Consider the following 23,808-nt stretch of genomic DNA (forward strand, 5'->3'; position numbering starts at 1 on the left):
CGTTTCCAGGGGCTCCTGAGGGTGGCAGACGGCCCCCCCCTTATGCAGCAGGTGGTGGTCAGCAGACAAGATGGTGGTCTGCAGACCTGGTGATCTACACATGGCCAAGCCTGTTCCACCAGGGCTGAGACCGGAACTGCGGGCAGGCAGGGAGGCCTGCTTCCCCCTCGGGGGCTGGGAATCTGGGGAGTGGCAAAGCCTAGCCGCCCTCAGGAAGGGTGAAGTGCCTCCTGCCACTCGGGGCCCCATGGCCTGGTCTGGGAGTCCTGGGGGGCGGTGTCGCTGGGGTGGCATGGGGAGGGGCTGGCAGTGTCACCACTGAGCTCCTCTCCAGAAGTGTCTGGAACCACAAGGCTGGCTCCACACACTCCCGCAGGGGGCAGGCCTCGCCTGGAGCCCTGGGACACGCCTATGTGCTCTGATTTTGTTCTTTTCCAACAAAGGCAGTTCATGAATGCAAAATGTTTTTATAAATAATAAATAACCGTCCTTAGCCCCCATGCTCAGAGCTCTCGCTGGGGAGACAGCCACTGTGGGCTCCTTTGTGCTGTCCGATATCTTTGGAGCTTTGGGCCATGGCTCATTTAAAGAGCGAATTAAAATGAGCTTGATTTGGAGTCCAGTCCGTGCTGCTGAGAAGCAAGCTTGCGCCCAAGCACTGGGGTGCTGTGTAGCTGGCAGGGTTAGGGCTCAGGGGCTCCAGGGTCACCTGGGGCTTGGCTGCCAGCTCCTGGCGTGCTTTGCACCAGTTGTGTGGGCTGAGTTGGTGCAAGGCTGCTCTCAGCCTGTGCAGGCTAATTCCCAACACCCTGCGGGGCTGCTGGCCTTTGATCAGCAAAGACCGTGGGCCGCTGCTGCAGGCATGGATGTGGGGGCAGCCACGCCATCTGGGCAGTGAGGGCTGTGTGACAGGAAGCAGGTGGCCGGGGAAGGGTTCTTGCTACCTGCCCACTGCTGGGCAGTCCCACGAGGGGAGTTCTGGCTGCACAGACCCTGACCGAAGGCAGCAACCCCCCTGCCCCTGGCTGGGGACACAAACCAAACCAGATGCTGAGGGGCCTTGTATGTGACAGCCCTAAGCAGGGGCTGCTTGTGCTGAACTTGTTCTAAGAGAGGCAAAAGGGAAGTGGTGGAAAAGACCTTTCCCATCAGAAGTCACGGGGAACTGGGTGGAATTCAGCGCTAGGTTAAATATTTGGGGGGGGGGGGGGCTGATAAGCAGGCCCTGGGAGGTGTAAGGCTGTGGGCGGGACCCCGGGCAGAGGCCACTTTCTGTGCTCCAGCCTTCAGCCATTTGCTGCAAGAACCTGAAAGCAGGATCTTGTCCTGCATAGCCATGCTATCTGCAGGCAGGGCCAGCCTTGACACGTCAGGGCAGTCTGGAGCTTTGCGGTAAGCGCGCTCACCCAGGTTCACCAGACGGCAGTGGTGTGGAAACCTTAGAGGAGCGGCTGGTGGAAACTCGCAGCCATGACACATAAATTATGGATAGGGGACTGGGCAGAACCACAGCGGCCTCCCTTCTGGCCTCTTAGGGAACCAGTTATTGAGAGGCCAAAACAACAAAACCAAAACAAAACCTTGCTGTTACCACTTTCGGGTCCAAGTGGCTTAGAAAGTTTTTGCTGTGCTAGGAGAGCATCCATCCACACATGAGGTCTGTCCCTGCCCACCTGCTGTGAGGAAGGCCGAGGGGTGCCCTGGGGCTCAAGCAGGCTGAGTTAACAATGCTCGTGAGCTTGGGAGGGCCAGGCAAGCACTGGCCACACAAGTGTCCTCCCAAGGTCACCTTGGGGTGGGCAGGCAGGAGGAGCCAGGGCCACATCACAAGATTCCTGGGGCTTCCTCAGGGTCTTTGTCTCTCGCTCTGCCAGCAGACCAGGTGGCGGGTGAAAACCGCCGGGAGAGCTCAGGCAAGGGCAGCACATCGGTGTGGTGGGAGACGCGTGGGCAGGGCATGTGCTCCCCTCCCCCCGAGGGCTGCAGCCCAGGACAGCATGAGGTGAAGGGCACACAGAATGGAGCACAGGGCCCTGTCCATTTCCCAGAAGCCACTAGCCATGTTCGTGGCTGGGCAAGGGCGGGACTCCTCCTTTCTGCGGAAAGAACAGGGCCGTGTAGAGAGCCGATGGCTGCTCCCGGAGCCCTGCAGCCCCCTGGAGCCCAGAGGGGGAGGGGAGGGCATGTGCCTCTGTACACCAGAGCAGCGTGGCCAAGTCGCCGCAGGCTCTGCTTCGGCAGCCAGGTAACCATCTGGCCTGGCTACTTGGGTGACAGGCAGGTCTGTGTGGCACAGACGCCCCAGCCTGGCCAGCCAGCACCATGGGCTCACTGCTGCCCCAGCTGCCGCTCAAAGCAGGCACCCCCATCAGAGGAGCCGCACCTCCACCAGGACAAGCCCCACAAGGCGGGTTCAGCCAGCAGCGAGCTTGGGCTGAAAGCACTGCCTCCTCCTGGGGGAGGGGCTCCGTCCTGGGGAGAGGGGCTGTCCTGAGGGGTGGTGGTGGTGGTATCAGTTGCGGGGGGGGGGGGGACTTTCATCACCTTCCCCTTTTGGAAAGACCCCCAGCTCTGCTGCTGGGAAGGCCCGGCAGCGGGGGAGGACAGCAGCTCTGGAAACACAGCAGGACAAGGCCCAGGCACTGGGACAGACTGGAGGGCGAGGCAAGGTGGGTGCACACATGGTGCCATGGGCCTCGCGGTCCCCAGGCTGGGAGCTCCCGGGGCCAGCTCACAGTGGGACAGGAGGCTGAGCCACAGGAAGTGAACAGTATCTAGTGTGTCATGAAGGGAGTGGCACAGAGTACTGCAGGGGGTGCCATGGCCATACAACTGGCCAACGCTGGAGGTCAGGAGGAGCTCGTCAGGAGTGGTGTCTCCCTCAGGTGGCGGGCTGCAGTGGAGCAGGAACAAAAGGGCTCCATGGAATTCTTTTTTTTTTTTTTTTGGCCAGTCCTGGGGCTTGAACTCAGGGTCTGAGCACTGTCCCTGAGAGGCTTTTTTGCTCAAGGCTAGCACTCTACCTCGTGAGCCACAGCGCCACTTCCTGCTTTTTCTGCTTCGTGCGAGCCCTGTGTGCTGCAGTGCTGGGGAGAAGGGCTCGGGTGTTTTACACTGAACTAGCTGCTGGTAGGGAAGATGAGTAGCTGGAACCAATTTTTAACTTTAGTGGGGTTTCTGGGTCTTCTGTCTTTGAAGGTCCGCAGTGAGCTTGGGAGGGGGAGGAGCTGTAAGAGGAGCTGCCTTCCTGAAAAGGTGCCTTAGGAGGCTCCCCTGCGGGAGGAGGGGACAGGGAGGCGGTGGCACTGTAGGCCTGCAGACAGCCTCCTGGGGTGGTTAAGACTGAGCAAGTTAACCTGAAACCTCCAGTGTCCTGACACTCAAACCCTGGAGGCCTTGGCTAGAAGTGGAGCTCAGGAGCAAAGTGAGGAACACAAAGCTGTCACTGGTGGGCCTCCAGTGATGGCGAGGACTTCCCATGGCCCCATGCGTGACAGAGAAGCCCCTGGGCGAGCACAGGGACTGGCCTTCACTCTAGTCCTGTCACCTCCTGCTGACTTCCTGCACACCCGCAGAACCTCCAAGCTGTTACCCCCCACCTCGTAGTCCTCCAGTGCCTCTGTCAACAGTGTGACCTTGTCCCTGGCTTTCTGGAAACTCTGTGGGGCTCTGGCTCCCATCATGACATCACAGCTTCTTCCTCAGGGCTGCCGCTGAGGGCTCAGTCCCCTTCCAGTGCCTCCAGTGCCTCCTCCTTGCTCCAGCCCCGCTCTGGCCTCCACCCAAGGTCTGGATGTTCAGGTCCCTGGCTAGAGAACTGCTATTTCCCTTTTCATTCCCCTCCTTAAGGCCGTCCAAGGTGTCTGGAACGTCTACAGGCTTTGCATACTGGGGTTGGGACCTCTGCTCACTGTGAGATCTGGCAGCCTTCACAGGGGTGTGCATTTGACACATGGTCTACAGGAATATGAAAAGGCACAAAATTCTGCACACACCTATGGAGTCAAGGTCAATGACAGTGTGTCTGCTGACCTGACCCATTTCTGTCCGCAGTTCCAATGGTGTCTGTGGTGGTTGCTCACCCATCACCAGCCGAGAGCAGCAGGGGGCGCTCTCAGTGTGGTGGAGAGAGGCTCCTGCTCCCCTACCCCCTCGCCTCCCTCTCCCCCCAGCAATACAGCCTTCCATCTCTCGAGGCAGTGGCTGTTTAATCTGTATTAGAAAATGATTACTGTATATCAAAGCAAAGTAGTCCTCAGCAAAATAACTGTATAAATATATAATTATGAACCATGGTAAAAGGTATACAGAAAAAGCACTGCTTGCTGAGTGTACATCAGGTGGGGGTAGGGCAAGGTACAGCTCAGTGCTGTTCCTCAGTACCACCCACAGAAAAAGCCCATCCTGAGTGGGATCTGTGACCCAAAGGAGGGAGCTGTCAGAGGCAAGGAGAAAGAGCCCAGCGGGGCATTGTGGAGTGAGGTTCCGGTGCCCAGGACAGGACGGGGGGAGGGCGTCAGTCGGAGACAGGCCAGGTTGGGGCGGCCTGTGGAAAGGAGGTTCAGTGTGAGTTGCTAGTGTGTGATACTCAAAGCCACAGGAGAGAGAGGGTAGAGCAAGATAGACGGAGCCGGCTGACAAGCTCCAGGGTGGAGGGGAGTGGGCAGCTTAAACCGATGTCACCCAGTGCAGGGCTCTGTGGAAAATGGATAAAATTACCTGCCCCGTGTTCTCTCTACTCCCAGGTGGGGTGACTTCCTACAAACTTTCGTAGGGAAAGGCCAGCGCGAGATCGTAGTTGTACGTTGCCATGATGTCGCAGGAGGAGCGGCAGACAGGAAGAGGGCTCTGAAGGGCCAGCTGGTCCACGGCAAACTGGTAGGCGTGGATCAGCCCCCGGTGTCTGGAGGAAGGGGAGCACAGGTCAGAGCGGCTTCTGCCTGCTATACAGGTTGCCCAGGCCCCGCCGGTGTGAGGCAGGCAGACGGGAGGCCTCAGAGCAGTGGCTGCAAAAGCTGAAGCCTCTGCACCCTCCTGGCCTCCCTGCACAGATGCTGAGGGCAGCCGGGGAACAAGTCCGAGAAGCACCTAGCACACGTGCTCTGAGCTTCCCCGCACCCACACAGTGCTCCCGAATTCTACAAAAGGGGGGGGGGGCTGGGTCTCAGCACAGACACAGCACTGAGCTGCGGTTATCATCTGACCTCCTGTGCGTGGCAAAGTTGTCCAGGTCGGAGTTACGCACCACCCTCTCGTAGGGCACATGGGCTGTGATGAGGCTGTGGCTGTTGAAGGCCACATGGCGCACTGGGTGTCTGCAGAGGAAGGAGAGAAGCGCCATGAGCGAATGTGGAGGCACCTCGGACACCTGCTCTATGCCTGGAAGTGGACTTGCTGCAGAGGAGGCAGCATCCGCAGGGCCGGGTCTCCCTCTGCTCCCGAGGCTGCCATCAGACTGGATGGGCAAGCCCCTTGTGTTTTGGGTCCTAAGTACAGACTCAAGGTGAGACAGAGCAGTTGCATGCAGAGGAGACCGGTCCCCTTTTCTGTGGCCCTGGCTGGAAGGCCTGGGTAGGTGTGGGGCGGGGTGAGTGAAGGGCCATGGCACCGTGCTCTGGGTAGGAGAGCATGTTCAGAACATCTGAGAGGGGGACGCTGAGTCTGTTTGACAAAACAGAGAGTTCCCCCATCCTGGAACACTTCCCACAGTATGTGCTCTGATCCCAGCACAGACCTAGGAAACACCAGGGGGCACAGAGCCTCAAGGTAAGCTGTACCCCTCCAGAATGCAGCCCCAGTGAGGGCAGGATGGGAGACACCAGACAGGCCTGCTCAGAGTGCTAGAGCAGAGGACAGGCACAACTGCTCCTGGGCGGGCTGGAGGCAGGGGCATGCCTTGTGGCTGTCAGGCCAGCAGAGCTCCCAAGTAATGGAATGAGGGGCATCATGTTGGAGGTCCAGGCCAGGGAGGAAAATGACAGGAAAAGGCCTAGTATTGGCTTGGCTGCTGGCACCAGACAGGAGGATGGAGGAAGGCTCTTGGTGGCAGGGCGATGTATGGACATGAAATCGAGCAGATGGCTGCACTGGAGCTCAGGAGAGGACTGGGATGGGCGGGGCTCTTGGGCCTGGAGGCCTGCCACTAACTGCACTCGGGACAGGCCCTAGAGAGGGGAGGGATCAGCGGGTGGGTGAAAATGTCCTGGGGAGGGACAGGATCACAGCGCGGAGGGACCTCACTCCCTTGGCTTGCCCTGAATAGCCCATAAGGCAGGCACAGCACCACAGAAATGAGCTCACCAGGAAAAGCCTGGCAGGGCCTGGCCTCCAGGTGGAGGAGTGTCAGCAAGGTGCTGGGATTCCAGCCTTGCGACACCACCTAGTGGCCACACAGTGCATCGCCACGGATCTCAGCGCAGAGCCCGGGGAGGGAGCAGACAGGGAAGGGAGGGAGACCAGGGCTCTAGCCAGATAAAAGCTGTAAAACAGTGGTTCAGGAAGGGGCACTGCTTCTCACACCAAGCTCTAGATCTGCCTTTATGGGTTCCTATTGGAAGCCCTTGGCATCTGCTCCTGGTCTCCTGACTGTGCAGAATGCCCTTGGCATCTGCTCCTGGTCTCCTGACTGTGCAGAATGCCTGTACTCAGAGGTTAAGAAGTAGGTACCTGAGCCTCTCTGTACTCAAGGCTAGCACTCTACCACTTGAGCCACAGCACCACTTCGGGCTTTTTCTTTTTCTTTTTTTTTTTTTGACCAGTCCTGGGGCTTGGACTCAGGGTCTGAGCACTGTCCCTGGCTTCTTTTTGCTCAAGGCTAGCACTCTGCCGCTTGAGCCACAGTGCCACTTCTGGCCATTTTCTGTATATGTGGTGCTGGGGAATTGAACCCAGGGCCTCATGTATACGAGGCAAGCACTCTTGCCACTAGGCCATATCCCCAGCCCCACTTCTGGCTTTTTCTGAGTAGTTTATTGAAGATGAGAGTCTCATGGACTTTCCTGCCCTGATTGGCTTGGAAACCCAATCCTCAGCTCTCAGCCTCCTGAGTAGCTAGGATGACAGGTGTGAGCCTCCAGAGCCTGGCACGTAGAAAACTTTTAAGCAGCTAGGCTCACGTGCCATTCCAGGGTTGTGGGCTCATGAACTCACGTGCTACATGGACAGACATTTGCTTCTCATCAGCTGTCCTTGGCAGGAGAACAGTTCCTACCCATCTGCCTGTGCGTGGGATGTTGTCTATTTATCAGCTGAATATTTGCATTAAAGGCTGAAATGATAAATCCTTCCCAGGCGGAAGTGTCCAGACAGCCTGAGCCCAACAATGCAGAGGTGACACAGGAGTGGAGGGATGTGCAGGCAGACAGGTGTCCCCTGGCCCTGGTGGGGCGTCACTTGAGCAGACAGGTGGCCTGGAGCCCACCAACCCCTTGGCCCTTGGTGGGGGTGGGTCACATCCTGTTCAACTGAGCTGGTTTCCTACGTTTTACATTTACCTTTCCTGCTTTTCCAGTAAGAGGGAGGAATTTTCAAATGACAGTAGAGTACTTGTGAGAAAGTGTTGATGGCAGGCTGGGCATACAGCATGGAGTACTAAGGTTAGAGAAGCTGCACCTCCAGCAGGGAGGACTGGGGGGCAGGCAGCACTAGCGTCCACGCCCAGGGGCAGCCTCACCTGGAGTGGGCCTCCCACAACTTCTGGTTCATGCGATAATCCCACACGGATACCAGGCCTTCCTCGCCTCCACTCACAATCTTCCAGTCATCCATCTGGACGGCAGAGACCCCCAGCTGGTGAGCGGAGAGGGACAGGGCGATCTTATCAGTGCGGAGGTCATGTATCCTCACCCTGGAGAGGAGAGAAAGGGAAATGGGGTTAGCGCTACTGCCCCAAATGACCACGCCCCCTGACACTCCTCAGGTGGGAAACTGGGTGTTGGTGGGTGCCTCACCATCGGTGGCCATTTAGGAAGAAGTGTGAGCTGGGCACCAGTAGCTCATGCCTGTCATCCTAGCTACTCAGGAGGCTGAGATCTGAGGATTGCAGTTTGAAGCCCTTCACCAGTAGGGGCAGATTCTTATCTCCAATAAGCTACTCAAAAAGCCAGAAGTGGCACTGTGACTCAAGTGGTAGAACACTAACCTTGAGCAAAAGCAGCTCAGGGACAGTGCCCAGGCCCAGGCCAGTTCAAACCCCAGGAAGGGACACAAAAGAAATGCGGTGGTGCTTGATGGCATGAACGCCAGCAGTCACTAATCTGGACTCAGCTGCCTTTCTTTTAAAGCTTCTTTTTATAAAGATGTATGGCAAATGTTCATATGAAGATAATAAATTGAGTCAGGACTTACAGTGAAGGTGGCGATTACAAGCTAACTATTTGAATTTAATGAGGATGAAATTAAAACACATACTAGAGGGAGGGGGGAAGTGGGAGAAAATGGACAAGGGAGTAACACTTCAAAAAGACATGTACTCATTACCTGACTTATGTAACTGTAAACCCTCTGTATATAATCACCTTTACAATAAAATTTAAATAAAAAAATACAACAGATACAAGAGCTGGTGGTGGCGCATGCCTTAATCCTAGCTATTCAGGAGGCTGACATCTGAGGATTGCAGTTCAAAGGCAGCTCAGGCAGGAAGGTCTACGAGACTCTTATCTCTAATAACCACCAAAAAGCCAACAGTAAAGCTGTGGCTCCAGCCTTGAGCTTAAAAGTACAGGGACAGGGGCTGGGGATATGGCCTAGTGGCAAGAGTGCCTGCCTCATATACATGAGGCCCTGGGTTCGATTCCCCAGCACCACATATACAGAAAATGGCCAGAAATGGCGCTGTGGCTCAAGTGGCAGAGTGCTAGCCTTGAGCAAAAGGAAGCCAGGGACAGTGCTCAGGCCCTGAGTCCAAGCCCTAGGACTGCCCCCCCCCCAAAAAAAAAGTACAGGGACAATACCCAGTCCCTGAGTTCAAGCCCCGGGACTGAGAAGAGAGAAAGGGCCAAGGCCTGGGGAGCAGTTCCTCTCCCTGCTTCATGGCTCGCCACATAAAAGCAGGGACAGAGAGACTTAGCCTACATACATTTTTAGCACGTGTTTGGTTAATAGGTGTATTTTGCAGTGGCGATTTCCATGAAGAGCCCCTCTGTGGAATATTAATAGTCCATAATTTACAGTTTGGCTGTTAAGGAGACAAAGGCAAACATACATTTGATCCAGGAGTTCAAAGTTTACCATCTGTTTTCCTATTGTATTTTGATACTAGCATGGATGGCTCCAACCAAATAAACAGCTACACCCAGACACAGCAGCAGTGTCCTTGACATCACTAGGGAAAACAAAGCTGGCCCAAGCGGACTTGAACCCCATTCTCCGTCATCTTAAGAGGCATCGCTCTGGCTTCCCGCCTACAAGCAGCCATGCAAGCTCTCCAGTGACAAGTGGGGATGGGCCGCGCACACCGGACGGTGAAATGCAGTGGACCCTGGCCAGCCTGCATCCTCTGCATGCCACACAGCCGTCCACACTGGGCAGCAGGTAGCCCAGCACACAGGCCCGCATGATGGCATGCCAGGACGCCAGTTCCAGGGACAAAGGGAGCCAATGGGAGCTCGTGTGCACCTCCATCAGGCCGGGGTTTCATCAACTTTGCCCACTGAAAAGAAAAATAATTGGTCCGAAAGCTGTAATTGTATTATGTTTAATATTCATGGTTGGGCTTGGAGGACTGTTCCAACACTCCCTCTCTGCAGCCCCTCTAATGAAAATCACACCCTAGGAGGCGGCTCTAGCCCGCCAATTAAAACAAAAGACACCAGAACCTTCCAAAGACTCCAGCAGAGGAGCATCCATCTGATGGCAGGAAAACGTGCTGGAACCGAGGGGGAGGCACGCTCGGGATGGTCCTGTGTTAAGGGCTCTGAATAACTTATTCTAACATTGCAGATGGAGTAAAGGCAACATTTGCGCCCCGTGCAGGCTCTGACAGCAGGCAGCAAGCCACGGTTTTCTATCTGTCAGGCGGCAGGAAGCGCACAGATTCTTTAATTGGGGGTGCAACTTCCTATTGGTTTGGATGAAGCAGTCCTACATAGTAATAAGGCAAGGCGTGTGTGGTGGCAAAGCCCGGCCTGTTCCGACTCTGGCTCTGCATTTCATGGAGAAGGCCACAATTCCCGCTATATTCCTACCCCACGCTACAAGGCACTAGAACACAATTTTGGGAGTCTTGATGACCAAACAAAACAGGAAAATTAGTTTTAAAATATTTTTTGTTATTATAAGGGTGATATACAGAGGAGTTAGTTACATAAGTCAGGTAAAGAGTACGTGTCTTGGACAGTGTCACTCCTTCCCTCGTTCTCTTCCAGCTTCTCCCTCCTGTCCCCATTTACAAGTTGGATAGTTCATTTTCAACAGTGTCTAGTAAGTACCACTGCTGCATAGGAAAGTGAGTTTTAAAAATTACACAAGATTCTGTTTGCTTTCATTAAATCTGAGCTATTAAAGAGGATTTCAAACACCGCCCCAGCCAGATGAGTGGCTCACCTTAAACAGCAACTGGAAAAGTATGTGTTTTAAGTAGACCCGCCCAGCTTCATTCAACTGGGCTTAGTACTTGAGTGTTTTAGGTCCAGATTCTCTGAATACAGAACAAAACATCAGTCTATGGAGAACTGTCCTCTACGGGCCTGCCTGCTCAGTACTAGAGGTCCTGAAGACTTTACTAAACTCAAACTCCATGGCGACTGACAAGCCAGCCTGCAATGCTGCCTGTGGATGGTAACGGTCAACAATTGCTGCAAAACAAGGTACACGATCTAACGCCCTTTTAGTTTAGTTCATTAGGTACAATTGCACACGAAGATGACAACACAACTTTTTCAAAGTTTCACATACAATTACTACTGCAGCATTTGAAGCTCATAGTAGAATCTTAAGAGAGCGTGGTGGCAGGGGCTGGGGATATGGCCTAGTGGCAAGAGTGCTTGCCTCGTATACATAAAGCCCTGGGTTCAATTCCCCAGCACCACATATATAGAAAATGGCCAGAAGTGGCACTGTGGCTCAAGCGGCAGAGTGCTAGCCTTGAGCAAAAAGAAGCCAGGGACAGTGCTCAGGCCCTGAGTCCAAGGCCCAGGACTGGCCAAAAAAAAAAAAAGAGAGCGTGGTGCTGGGCTTGGGACTGAGAATTTAGAAGAAGCTCTCAAATTCTCTAGGAATGCTGCTAAGACAGTTTGATGGGAAGAACAGTTTCCACCAGTGGTGCTGGGACAATGGGCTGTCTACACACAAATGCATGGGGGGGGGCCTGCCACATTCACACCCTTAAAAAGTCACCTCCGAGTGGGTCAAACACTTCCATGCGCCTGCCAAACCTACAAAAACCCTCAAGAAAACGTGGGAGTAAATCTTTGTGACCACCATTAGGAAATGGTATCCTATAAATGATACTAACAGCACAAGCAACAAAGGAAAAAAGGAATATACCCAACTTCATCCATATTAAAAACTTAAAACTAATTTAAAAAAGGATATTTCCAACTTCATCCATATTAAAAATTTGCTTCTGAGGACACTACCAAGAAAGTGAAAAGACAACCACAGAATAGAAAAGAAATCTGTAGATCACATACCCAATATGGGACTGGTATCTGAAGGAGCAAAAATCTCCCCACAACTTAACCATCAAAAGGCAAGTCAACTGCAGACAGGATCTGGATAGTGTTTTCTCAGAAGCAGACACGTGAATGTACACAAGAGGGTATACACATGAAAGACGGTGTATGTGTGGAAGAATGCCTGAAACTACCAGCACCAGGAAATGCAAATACAAATACAAACCATAAGCAGGCACCGCAGCACATACACAAGGTTGGCTATGGTGGGGAGAAACTGGGAGGAGCCTTTTAAAGTGTGTGGGCATGTAAGATGGAGCAACCATTTTAGCAAAGAGCCTCTGCCTCCAGGTATGTACACCCAAAGGAAATGAAGACACACAAAAACTTACACATGACAGCTGAAGGGGGAGTGCAGCCCAAGCGCCTACCTAGCAATGAAAGGATGAACAAGACGTGGGCTGGCCTCACAGTTGGGGTTCAGCCACAGCAGGAAATGACAGGGACAGGACAACACGGTGTGTCCTGAAAACCCTATGCCCAGCGGAAGAAGCCAATAACAAAGGATCACATCATTCCATTTGTATGACATGCCCGGAACATGTAGATGTGCCAAGAAAGAAAGCAGATGAGTGGTTGCTTAGCAGTGGAATGGGGGTGAATCAACTGGGAAAGGAACAATGACTACTGATGAATACAAGGTTTCTACTTGGGTGATGCACGCATTCTAAAATTCACTTTGATGACAGTTGTATAACTCATTACAAACACTGAATTGTGGGAATATGGCCTAGTGGCAAGGGTGCTTGTCTCCTATACATGAAGCTCTGGGTTCGATTCCTTAACACCACATATATAGAAAAGGCCAGAAGTGGCGTTGTGGCTCAAGTTGGCAGAGTGCTAGCCTTGAGTAAAAAGAAGCCAGGGACAGTGCTCAGGCCCTGAGTCCAAGGCCCGGGACTGGCAAAAAATATCCAAAAAACAACAAAACAAAACAAAAAACACTGAATTGTGTGACTTAAATAGATGAATTATGTGGTAAATGAATGCTAACTCAATTTTAAAAAATACCCTTAAGAGCATGGAGAGGTGTCCTGTAGGATTTGTTGGTTCTGTGAATGTTGCCCTAGCAACCTAACATTACAGCGTGCATCTAGATATCTATCTATAGCACCAACTCTCATCTGGTCCTCCCTAGCAAGGCGCCGGTAAATGTCTACACTGTCTACCCCGGATCTTACTGGTGAGGACGAGCTCATGGCAGAGAAGCCGGGATCCACAGAAGGAGGGGCATCGTCCAAACAGTGTCCTAAGCCACTAAGAAGGAGGAGGGAGGTGTGGTTCTGAAGGTGGGGTGGCGGTCTGACCATCACTGGAACCTATTTTGTCAAGGACAAAAAGGTCTGGGGACTGGACTCCAGGAGGCAGACTGGAGCCAAGAGGCAGAGGAGCAGGGTCTGCCCAGGAGGGGCTGTGAGGCAAGGTGTGCCTCACTTTTCTGCCTTCAATTGAAGCTTTGCCCTCCACAGGCCTCCTGACACAGTGGTGGTGCATGAGCTAAACCTCTGATGGGAACTCCATCTTTCCTGACCAAAGGCCAGTTCAAGGAGCCTTGCAGTCCAAGAAATGAGAGTTAGAGGAGGGCCAGGGAGCAAGTCCCCTCTTCTTTGTGGCTTTGCGCCAAGCACAGCGACACAGGCAGGTAAGATGGAGAAAGCCATCTTGCCCTCTTTCATCTGGCCAGAAGACCAGAGAAAGGAGCAGCAGAAGACTAGGAAGTATAAGGGCTAACAGAAGGAAGCTGAAGGAGGGGATCTCGTGATACTGAGCATATAGCACACAGTGAATGCTCTGAAAACTAACATTTCACTCACTACCAAGACTTAGCACTGGGCACCAGTCTGTGAGCAGCCATGCTACAGGGGATGCCACCTTTCTTACCTGCCTCCCTGCTTGGGCTTTTGGGTCTATGGGAAGGTGTGCGTCCAGGAAAGCTCCTGGCTCCCTTGACCTCTCCTCACCTCCCAGCTCTCCACTCACCAGGCTTCCCCACCCCAATCCCTGGAAAGGGTAGGCGGCTATGTATTTTTCTCACTTCCCTACTCCCCCAGATAGGAGTGCTTGCAGAATTCCATTCCTATTTGCCAACTACTCAAACTGCTTTCCTTAACTGAACTGTTTTATATACCTTTAGCCTCCAAGGCATTCTCATGTGACTTACAAAGCACTGAGAAAATGAACTGTGGCCAATGAAGTTTAAGCTCTTTAAATGGAATAGGGAGGCCTGAGCCTTCTCCAAATGCAACAGCCACTAAAGGACAGCCAAGGACACCACTCTCAGAGCCTCTGACCCTATGTTCCTTTGGAAACAAAACACAAGCTGCAAATCTGAGTGTACCTCTAATGAGATCTTACCCACAGGATGAAGCCTGTGGGGAAAAAGGAGAGGCTTCCCTTCATTTAAATGTCTGGATTATTTTCCCAGATATGTAACTTTTACTTAAAAATCATTTACTTTTTCAGAGTTATGGACTTTGAACTTAGGGCTTGGTTGGCACTTGCTATACAGGTGCTTTACCACTTGAGCCACATCTCCACGTAGCCCACATGTACAACCCAGGTTGTACATAGGGACCCAGGTTTTTCTACTGAGAGAGGATTTCATGAACTTTTATGCCTGGGCTGGGCTACCTGTCTCCCCCATCTCTACTTCCCAAGTAGCTAGTGTTATAGCCTTCAGCTACTGTGCTGGGCTCAAAACTATTTTTTAATCCTTGTATTTCTATTACATATTGTGGAGTCCAGCATTTTAATTTGTGAGGAGTTTTCTTGCACATGAAGCTAAGCCTAGCATGCTAGCAGTGGTCAAACAGCCTAGTACTAGCCCTGGTTATGGGGCACCTCAACACTTTAAACCACCCCACTTTGACCATCCCCAAGTCTAAGCCATTTGTCTGTTCTTTTTTTTTTTTTTTTTTGGTCAGTTGTGGGGCTTGAACTCAGAGACTGGGTGCTAGAGGCTAGTGTTCTACCACTTTGAGACACAATGCCATGTCTGGTTTTTGGTTACTTGGAGGTAAGAGTCTCATAGATTTTTCCTGCCCAGGCTAGTTTTGAACTATGATTCTCAGATCTCAGCCTCCTGAGTAGGATCACAGGCACCAGCCACGGGTGCCCAGTTTTACCTGTTCTTTATTTTTACTGAGACAGAGGGTTTAAAAAACAAACAAACATAACAATCGTTTCCTAATAAAATGGACTTAGCCTGCAAATTTGGACTTGTGACTGAGCAGAGGGCATGGGGCTCCTGTTCCGGCTGCGGATGCAGAATGAGGCAGTCTTGCTCCTCAGGGAAAAAGGCAGCGCAGTCTTCTCACTGCCAGCAGCATGCACAGATAATGGCAGCACACCCAATCCCCCATACAGGTGGTCATGCACAACCTTCGGCTGTGAGCTCACTAACCTCAGTTTCACAGAGAGCACAGGTCTTGTCGCTGGAACATCATTTGCTTTCCTATGTGACCGAATGCCTCAATGTTCAAGCTGTGAGCAAGAGTTAGGGCAGAACCCACAGTCCAAGCCTTAGTACCTGGGGGTCCCCAAGAGCTTCCTGCTCTCTGTAGCTAGTGCTACTTGTTTTCAAGATATCCCAAGTGGTCTTGCTGGACTTCCTACTTGTTTTCTGGTAGAGAACCTACCAGATAAGCTCAGAATGCATGGATTTTTTCCATTTGCTGGGGCCACCTATAGGCCCAGCTCTTCAGAGAAGAGCTGAGCCCAATGTTCAACCTTTCAGCAACAGAATATGAGCCATTTTAGGTCTTGAGGAACAAAAGATGATAGAAAACTTTTTCTCCACATAACCTTTTTGCTCTATGTGAAAGGAGGTGGGAAGCTAGCAGAGCAAAGGTCCCAGGGCTGGGACTCTTTGATAAAGTGGTCATTTCTGCAGACTGCTGCAGTGGCCCACAGGACAGGGGTCTGGGATTTGGCATGGAGGAGAGCCCACCTCCCGAGCGCAGCAGCCCACCACCTGCAGCCCGGGGCCGGTCCAGGGGAGGGCGCCAGCAGCCCCTGGCCTCTAGCCATGCTACCTCTCTTCAGGGCACAGGATCAGACACAGCAGATAACCAGCCAAAAACAAGCAGAAAGAAAGAAAAGAAAAAGACAAGGGGAGAGGGGCAGGGAGGAGGAAAACCTAAAATTTGGACTGGAAGGGTCTTTTCAGACACTTTAATCCTTTCATGCTGATGGCTCCCGGAGCGTCCGTGGCTGGCACTGGACCCTGCGTGGGGAAAATCCGATTCCCTAAGCCAATGCGTTAAAAGAGAAGGCTGCTAATCAGCTAAATAGAAACTGGAACTCACTCCCATCAAGTCTGGTTCCCCATCACCAGAGGGACACCGCGGCGTTCTGAAATACACTCTTGACATCCTTTGGCAGCAACCCTGTTTTGTTGAACATGATTCATCCCTTAGGTTATTGTTTTTAATATTAGAAAGTGAGCTTTTAAATGCCAAACAAATTGTGCAGCAGGGGGACAAGAGATATTCCAAGTGGTCTCGCTGGACCTCCTACCAACTGTATCCACCAACTGGCTGAACAGAACACCGTCCTGTGGCGCTCAGAAATGGAGCAGAGACATGGCTGGGTCCAACTATTACCTAATGCAAGCCTCTGCTCTCCAAGTCATGGGCTGACACACTCAACTCAGGTGGGCAAAGCTGCAACGTGGAGGTAGAGACCAGCCAGCACACACTTGGACGTACCTCCTGTCCATGTTGCCGCTGACCATGAGGTGGGGAGGGCTGTCCCTGAGATTGACACAGGTGAAGTCACCAAGGGCATTTCCGAGCTTGGACAGGCAGCGCTCTGCTTCCAAGCTGTACACCAGGATCTGAAAGAGGAAGCACGCATTAGAGGACTGTCGGACACTTCCCTGTCCATCCCCCAGGATGTGAGCAGCCACTCTGCTCCTGCTGACCACCTTCTGCTGTGCGTATCCTGGCCACCGCCAACTCACTGCCAGGACAGGGATGCAGCCACTAGAATGGCAACAGGAAATGCAAACAAACTCACAGGCCACTCAAAAAAATGTCAAAGGAAACAGGAAAGTTAGGTCCCCTACATTTTATTTTCTTTTTTCTTTTTCAGTGCCAGGGATTAAACCCTAGGATTGAGATCAGACAGACGCTCACATATGCTGGTGAGTGTGCCACACTGCACTCCAACCCTAGCCCAGTGTTTTAATAAAAAAGAGTTCCTGGCTGCTTGTGGTTTGGAATGAGTGGGAGTGGTAGGTACGAAGGTGACCCAGGGGGTGCTCTCTTTCTGTGTCTACATCACACAAGGTGAAAAGACTGGTACAGGGGAAGGAAGGAAGGAAGATGAAACTTGCCTGGCTAACCGTTTGGTGATTTCTGCAATGGTGCTCTGTTTTCCCCATCCCTGGTGGAGTAGGAAGTTCTGTTCTCTCCCTTATGAAAGGTGTGGAGACAATACAGCTCTCATCTTATCCACTTGACTCTTCTCTCCGGCAAGGGGGGAAGGAAAGGATACTCACAAGGAAGCTTCCTGAAGATTGCTGAAGTGTCTCATTAAAAACTTCACGAGTTCAGTTCAACTCAATTCAATTAACAGTAGTGCCTGCTCCGGATCACAGTAGGTGCTGAGGACACAGTCCTTCCCCCTTACTAGTACCCATAGCCCTCCCTCACTAGTCATCTTTTCTGCTGATCATGTGATAAATGTTTTAAATGAACCCAGTCAGGTTACAATGAACAGAGGAGAGCCTTTTTTCAGCACACCTGTGGGAATCGCATGCTTTCCTTTTCTTGCTAACTTAGGGCATTTATCACACAACAGTGTAGATTCCCACATTGGCACTGAGGAAGGATAAATCAAACAATCTCTGATTTGAAAGCCACCACATACATTGTTAGCACACATGCTAACAAGTGAATTTTGGGAGATTTCTGGTAGTTGAAACCCCATAATCCTATTAAAAGCTCTCACTAAGAGCATCTAGACTTCAGATCCAAAGAACCTACTTATTTCATGAAGACTGGAGATAAAGCTGGGCCCCAGTGAAAAACTGCATCAAAAATGCCTCAGATTTTATCAATTTGAAAACAACCAAGCCGGGCATGGGTGGCTCATGCCTGTAATCCTAGCTACTCAGGAGGCTGAGATTTGAGGATCGTGGTTCAAAGCCAGACTGGGCAGGAAAGCCCATGAGAATCTTCTCTCCAATTAATCACTCAAAAACCAGAAGTGGTGCTGTGGCTCAAGTAGTAGAGTGCTAGCCTTCAGTACAAAGAGGCTCAAGGACAGCACTCAGGCCTGAGTTCAAGCTCCACAACTAACCAAAAAAACACAACTACTCAAAAAGGCATTCTTTCAGGTAGAGAAATAATCAAATTTTCCACCCTCAACAAATCATCTTAAAATGAACAATGGTAACCTCGTGGTGTATTATAAAAATAATATTCTGTGAACATTTTAAAACAGCTAGGAACCTGATTGCTCCCAACACAAACATAAATGTCTGAGTGACAGACACTCAGTACACATTTGTATGCACACACAAGCATGCACACAGACTATGTGACCATTAGAAAATGTGTTAATTTTTGGAAGTAATTTTCACCCATTCATTACAGAGCTTTCAACATTTTGAACTCTTCCCCTTTCTTGCTTTAGAAAAGTTAAACTTCTATAGCACAAAGGGAGTCCTTCAGCCATAACGAGTTGATGGTAAATCTAAGGACTGAAACCTGGTACCCAGTCAGTAAGCCTTGACTTTCTTCTAGAAGTTCTTTCTTGACAAGTGGATGAAATCATCTCCGAGTGATATAGGAGGACCAAATCCCTTGCCAAAAAGACTACAAATTCATCATAAAGACATCTAAGTCAGCAGTCGAGTATTTTCTAAAATGTTCAATAATTCAATGAGTCAGAACTCTGTGAAGAGTACCTTTACCATTGTGTTTAGTTAAAGACCACAGAGATTAGAAAACACATTACCATCTCCAAGGCGGGCCTTCCACGTTAGAAATCCCTTAACGACCTTTACTATGCTCCCTCCCTCCCTCCTCCTCTCCCTCCCTTCTGCCCGCACTCTCTTTTAATAAGGTTGAGCAAATGGGACTTCATTTTATCTGATTGCCACAGACTAGTCACATTAATAATTCATGCTCGCACTCTCCTTCTTGTTAAGACTATGCATTAGACTAATTTTTCTCTTTATTGCTCTAGTTGGGCGAGTCAACTCATGACCGCTTGACTCATCCTCAGAGGTGTTCAGATACGCTAGGAAGAAGAAAAAGCTCCCCACAACTGCTTGCCGGGGAAGATGCTCTGTGCTAATGTGGCCACCAACTCAGTTGCTGTTGTTGAGGTTGTTGTCTCGTAGGCACCAAGCGTATGTTATGGGAGAGCTTCAACAGTGATCACAGCAAATTTGTACGGGCACTAGAAGATTCTTGAAGAGTTAATCCAAATAGCTGGGATGGAAGACAATTCTGCAGCAGTCACTGCAGGAAATGCAAGGCAGAGTACAGGCCAGGGTGTGTGTATGTGTGTTGTATGTGTGCCTGTGTGTGAGTGTGTGCTGGTACCAGGGCTTGAACTCAGGACCTCCCATTCTTAGCTTTCTTGCTGACAGCTGGCATTCTACCACCAAGCCATACTTCCAGTCTGGCATTCTGCTGGATAACTGAAGTTGAATCTACTTTTCTTCCTGGGCTGGCTTTGAACTGTGGTCCTCTAGGTCTCAGCCTCCTGGGCAGCTAGGATTTTGGGTATGAGCCACTTGCACATCGCTAGCTTTCCTTTTTTCCTCAGCTCCCAGGTAGGTTCAGTTTGATGCAGATGTGTTCAGAAAGCACTGGGGATTAAACCCAGGGGCCTACTCTTGCTAGGCAAGCAATCTGCCACTTGAGTCACACCTTGATCCTTTTGGTTTTGTCTCTGAGGTAGGATCTTACTAACTTCGCTCCCTCTGGCTGTGAACTCAACTCTCTTGGGATTACAGGTTTATACCACAAGCAGACTGCTTTTAGATTTTTTTTCAGTGCAAATACCTTTATTTTTATGTATGCGCATAAACTTTACTCTGCATAGGGTTACTGTTTTACAGTTCAATTTTCCTCTTGTCAGTACCTCCAGGTAAACATCATTCTTTTGAATGGCTACAGAACTTGGATATATATTACATATAATGGTGAATATATTGAATGAGTTTTGTTTGATTTTGCATAGCTGAGGACCAAACTCAGGGCCTTCAAGTGCTCTTCCAATTAGCCAAGTTCCCCCTCTCCCCCCTCCCCTTTTTTGGGACAAAACAATGCTGTAACTTAATAGCCAGGTGACTAATATTTTGTTATTGAGTATTGGAATGGCAGAAACAATGGGAACAGGCAACAGCCACTGACCCATCTCTATGAAGACCGCCATCTGTGTCCCAGGGCTGCTGTGTTAAGTAGCAGTAGGGAGGAGGGAGGCAATAACCACCATCCAACATCTGGAAAGCTCAGCAGCTGCCCTGGCCAGCCAGGCTTGAGCTTGCTCACATAACCTGAGCTGTTTCAAGGTCCAGATGCCATTGCTTTCCAGGTAAACCATGACAGAAAAGGCTCCAAGCAAGCCATCTCCTCCTTTATCTGTAAGAATGGGATTTAGCACCAAAAACTGTCCCTAAACCTCCGTCTGACAGGAGACAACAGGAGCCACCAGCACAGAGATCCCCATGAAGATTATGGGCCTTGCCATGCTAGAATTTGGGTCCTGCACTGATGAACAAGGAGGGAATTCCATCCTGTTCTCTTTAAGCTTGCCTGAGCAGTGAGAGGCTGCAGCAGCTGCATGGCGGCAGCTGGCTTCTCCTCTGGACCCCACCCCACCTCTCCAAGGGGCAAAGATGGGTAAATACCTCTTCCTGAGACTAGCACTTTAAGAGCACAGAGGTCATTTGTCCACCACCATGTTAAAGAGGGAAGTAAGAAAGGTGAGGAGATACTAGACCAGACTAAAGCAGAGCAGAAGACCTGGCTGAAGGCCAGGTCCCTGTGAGCAGACTTCTGCCTTCCTTCTGCTCCCCCAGTAGCTCTCCTCCACCACCACCACATATATCTTCTTCTTTTTCCGAGGGGGAAAAGTCATGCTCCAAGCTAATAAACCTCATGTTCTCCTTTCCACCCACTCAAGTGTACTCAGCCTCTCCATGAAGCCCTTGGCACACAGAGTTCTTGCGTCTACACGCTTCATCTGGTGTTCCCATGGGCCATCTTGAACTCTGTGTTTTTTCCCTCTCTTTTCTGAAGATGGAGAGTTCCTTAGGAGGCTGTGATCTCATCACATCAGGTCAGCTCTGTTACCAAGTATCATAGCACACATACCAGAAAGCACTCCTCAGATGTGGTCTGCAAGCTCCCTGGGGCAGAAATCCTGGGCCCTGTCCATCTATCTCTCATCCCTCCATGGAAGCAGCAGCAAGGGACATTCCCTGAGTCTTTATAAGTGTTTGCATCTGTATTTGGAGATAACTGATGGGTCCATACCAGGCAGAGCCAGCACTTAGCCAGTCTGGGGCCCATAACTACATAAAAGGATCTGTTATTGCTTAACACATTGCCATCCTTTAGATGTTTGATCTTGTTGCCGGCCTATACAAGAAAGCTGCTTTATCTTAGCCCCAAACAGGAGGAGTGCTCAGCCTTGAGAAATCTGCTGGTAAGATGTGGAACAGCACACCAGAAGACACGCTGAGAAGGTGGAAGAGGACCCTGTTGTCACCACACAGCTTTCCAACACTGCGTACCCCCAAAGGAATAAGGCATTCCTAGGGCCAGGAGTCAGTCTGAGGACACTTGCCAGTGCCAGGGGCTTCGAGGGCTAGGAAGTCAGGAGACCCAGTGTCTGGGTAGCAAAGAGAACACCAGAATGGAGATGTCCACATACAACGGAGCCCTGTGGGTGTTCAATAAGAAGCAATCTAGGAGGAGCTCCATCCACCGCTGGTGGGGAGAGCCCCCAGGAGTGGTGTCTGAAAGCATAGGTATCAGCCATCCCAGAGGACCAGGCGGAGATAATCACAGACAGGAGAAAAAGGTGAATAAGGAGGTTTATTAGTGGGGCCATAGTTCCCACGGGAGAGGGAGCTACATGGTGTCTTCACCTTATCCAGGTGGCAGCTTCTCTCTCTGGGGGTAAAGGGGAAGTAGGTAGCTAGTGAGTAGGAGTGGCTCATTAGGTATGGGTGTATCTGGGGGCTAGTGGGAGGAGCTGAGGACCTGAGGCTAGGGAAATGCTAACAGTGTCTGCCCCAGTGCTGGGCTAGAATTTCTGTATTACATCACCCAGGGCTAAGGCTAGGAATCACAGTCCTCTCAGGTGGGCAACACGCCTCCCACTGACTGAGGAGAAACACCACCAAAACTCAGACCTCCAGAGATCCACACATTGACACCAGCCACGCATTAGCTGATGGCAAAAATAAATAAATAAATAAAATATATATCATCCAAATACAGAAAGAGTTCATTGTGAGAGAAAAATCAGACCTCCAAGCATATTAGATGTTTATCAGATAAAGGATATAAAAAATACACATGGACTATGCTTACAGACAAAAAGGGCGAAAAGACAATAAACCTGATAAAGCAAATTTGAAATACAAAATAAAATTTCTATAAATTATGAAGTCAAGGGATGAGCTAAACAGGAAAGAAGAGTCCAAGAGAGAATGTGTGATCTGGAAGATGGAGTGGAGGAATTACTTAGACTGCAATTCAGAGAGAGATAATTCTGAGCAGTGAATAGCACAGAGAAAAAAACATGTTCAGGGAACATACATCAAATCCAAGTTCCAGACAGAAGTGGCAGAGGGGTTTTCAATGCAACAATAGCGAGAATGTCCTACCACTGAAAGGAAGACACACAAGAAACATAAAAACAAATCTACTCAGAGACATTGGAGTGAAACCATGGAAAACTAAAAACAACCCAATGATCTTCTTTGCTTTCTTTGGGACTGAGTCTGGATATGCAGCCCAGGGTGGCCTTGAACTCAACATTCTGCCTCATCCTCTTGAGTGTGATGGGATCACAGCTACCACCAAGCTTGATCTAAAGTGACAAACTTGGGGCTGGGGATATGGCCTAGTGGCAAGAGCGCTTGCCTCGTATACTTGAAGCCCTGGGTTCGATTCCCCAGCACCACATATACAGAAAATGGCCAGAAGTGGCACTGTGACTCAAGTGGCAGAGTGCTAGCCTTGAGCAAAGAGAAGCCAGGAACAGTGCTCAGGCCCTGAGTCCAAGGCCCAGGACTGGCAAAAAAAAAAAAAAAAAAAAAAAAGTGACAAACTTAAAAGCAGTAAAAGGAGAGGAAAAAAGTCAAAGAAAGGACGGATAGCCAACTTCTCAGTTCCATCAATGCAGGTCAAAACTAATGTCTTCAGAGGACTGAGAGAAAATACCTATCAACCTAGGATTAACAGACCAACAAAACCTTTCAAGGACAGAATAAAGATGTACAAACACAAAACACAAGTAGCCACCAAACCCTCCCTTAAAAAACATAAACAAAACCATAAAGAATACATCTTTTGAGAGACAAAATCAGTTCAGGGAAGGTCTGTGATGCTGGAACACTGACAAAGGTTGAATGTGCACAGAAGTGTGCAAGTGCTGATGGTGTGCACAAAAAGAACACTGATCTTAGAGTCAGACAAAACAAACTATGTAGACATTTCCAACCAGCCAAACACCACCAGTGAGGAAGATGTAGCGCCATCAGGACGATGCTGGCTGACAGGGCCTTGGATACCTGCATAGCGTCCAGCACACCAGGGGCTCAGCTGGGATCTGTGTAAGTGCTGCACAGGTCTGTGTATCCACCACTGTGGGTTAATACTACACGCCTGCTCGTGTGTGTGTGAAGGCTGCACACCACATGTTTATCTACCACACTGCGTGTATCTCTTGACCCACTGGGGACTGTCTGCTTGCCAACACCCACAGCAACAGGGGTGGCAGTTTCCTGAGTGGCAGGTGTGGCTTCACTTGGTGCAGACCTAGAGTAAAAGACTGGAAACGCTCATTGTCTACACAAGGAAAGACATGAAGGGAAAAGGCCCCTAACTCTTTGAGGAAGAATTTATTCGTGTATACCACCCAAAGTGCTACTTTC

At 50.5% G+C, this 23,808-nt stretch overlaps 1 protein-coding gene across 2 annotated transcripts in view; it reads right to left on the reverse strand.

Moving 5' to 3' along the window:
- Nucleotides 1-4,264: 4,264 nt before the first annotated feature.
- Fbxw8 (F-box and WD repeat domain containing 8) overlaps nucleotides 4,265-23,808 on the reverse strand; it is an 87,025-nt gene continuing 67,481 nt past the window's right edge. The window contains exons 8-12 of one of the 2 annotated variants that reach the window (XM_048342882.1): nucleotides 16,385-16,512; nucleotides 7,673-7,846; nucleotides 5,205-5,315; nucleotides 4,724-4,903; nucleotides 4,265-4,549 (exon numbers count right to left, since the gene is read on the reverse strand). In XM_048342882.1, the coding sequence (XP_048198839.1) occupies nucleotides 4,759-4,903; nucleotides 5,205-5,315; nucleotides 7,673-7,846; nucleotides 16,385-16,512 (558 nt within the window). In that variant the 3' untranslated portion in view covers nucleotides 4,265-4,549; nucleotides 4,724-4,758. Of the gene's footprint in view, nucleotides 4,550-4,719; nucleotides 4,904-5,204; nucleotides 5,316-7,672; nucleotides 7,847-16,384; nucleotides 16,513-23,808 lie in introns of both variants that reach the window. The other variant, XM_048342883.1, reaches the window with a different exon arrangement.

Source organism: Perognathus longimembris, chromosome 3 (assembly GCF_023159225.1).
Source record: "Perognathus longimembris pacificus isolate PPM17 chromosome 3, ASM2315922v1, whole genome shotgun sequence".
Lineage (NCBI taxonomy): Eukaryota > Metazoa > Chordata > Mammalia > Rodentia > Heteromyidae > Perognathus > Perognathus longimembris.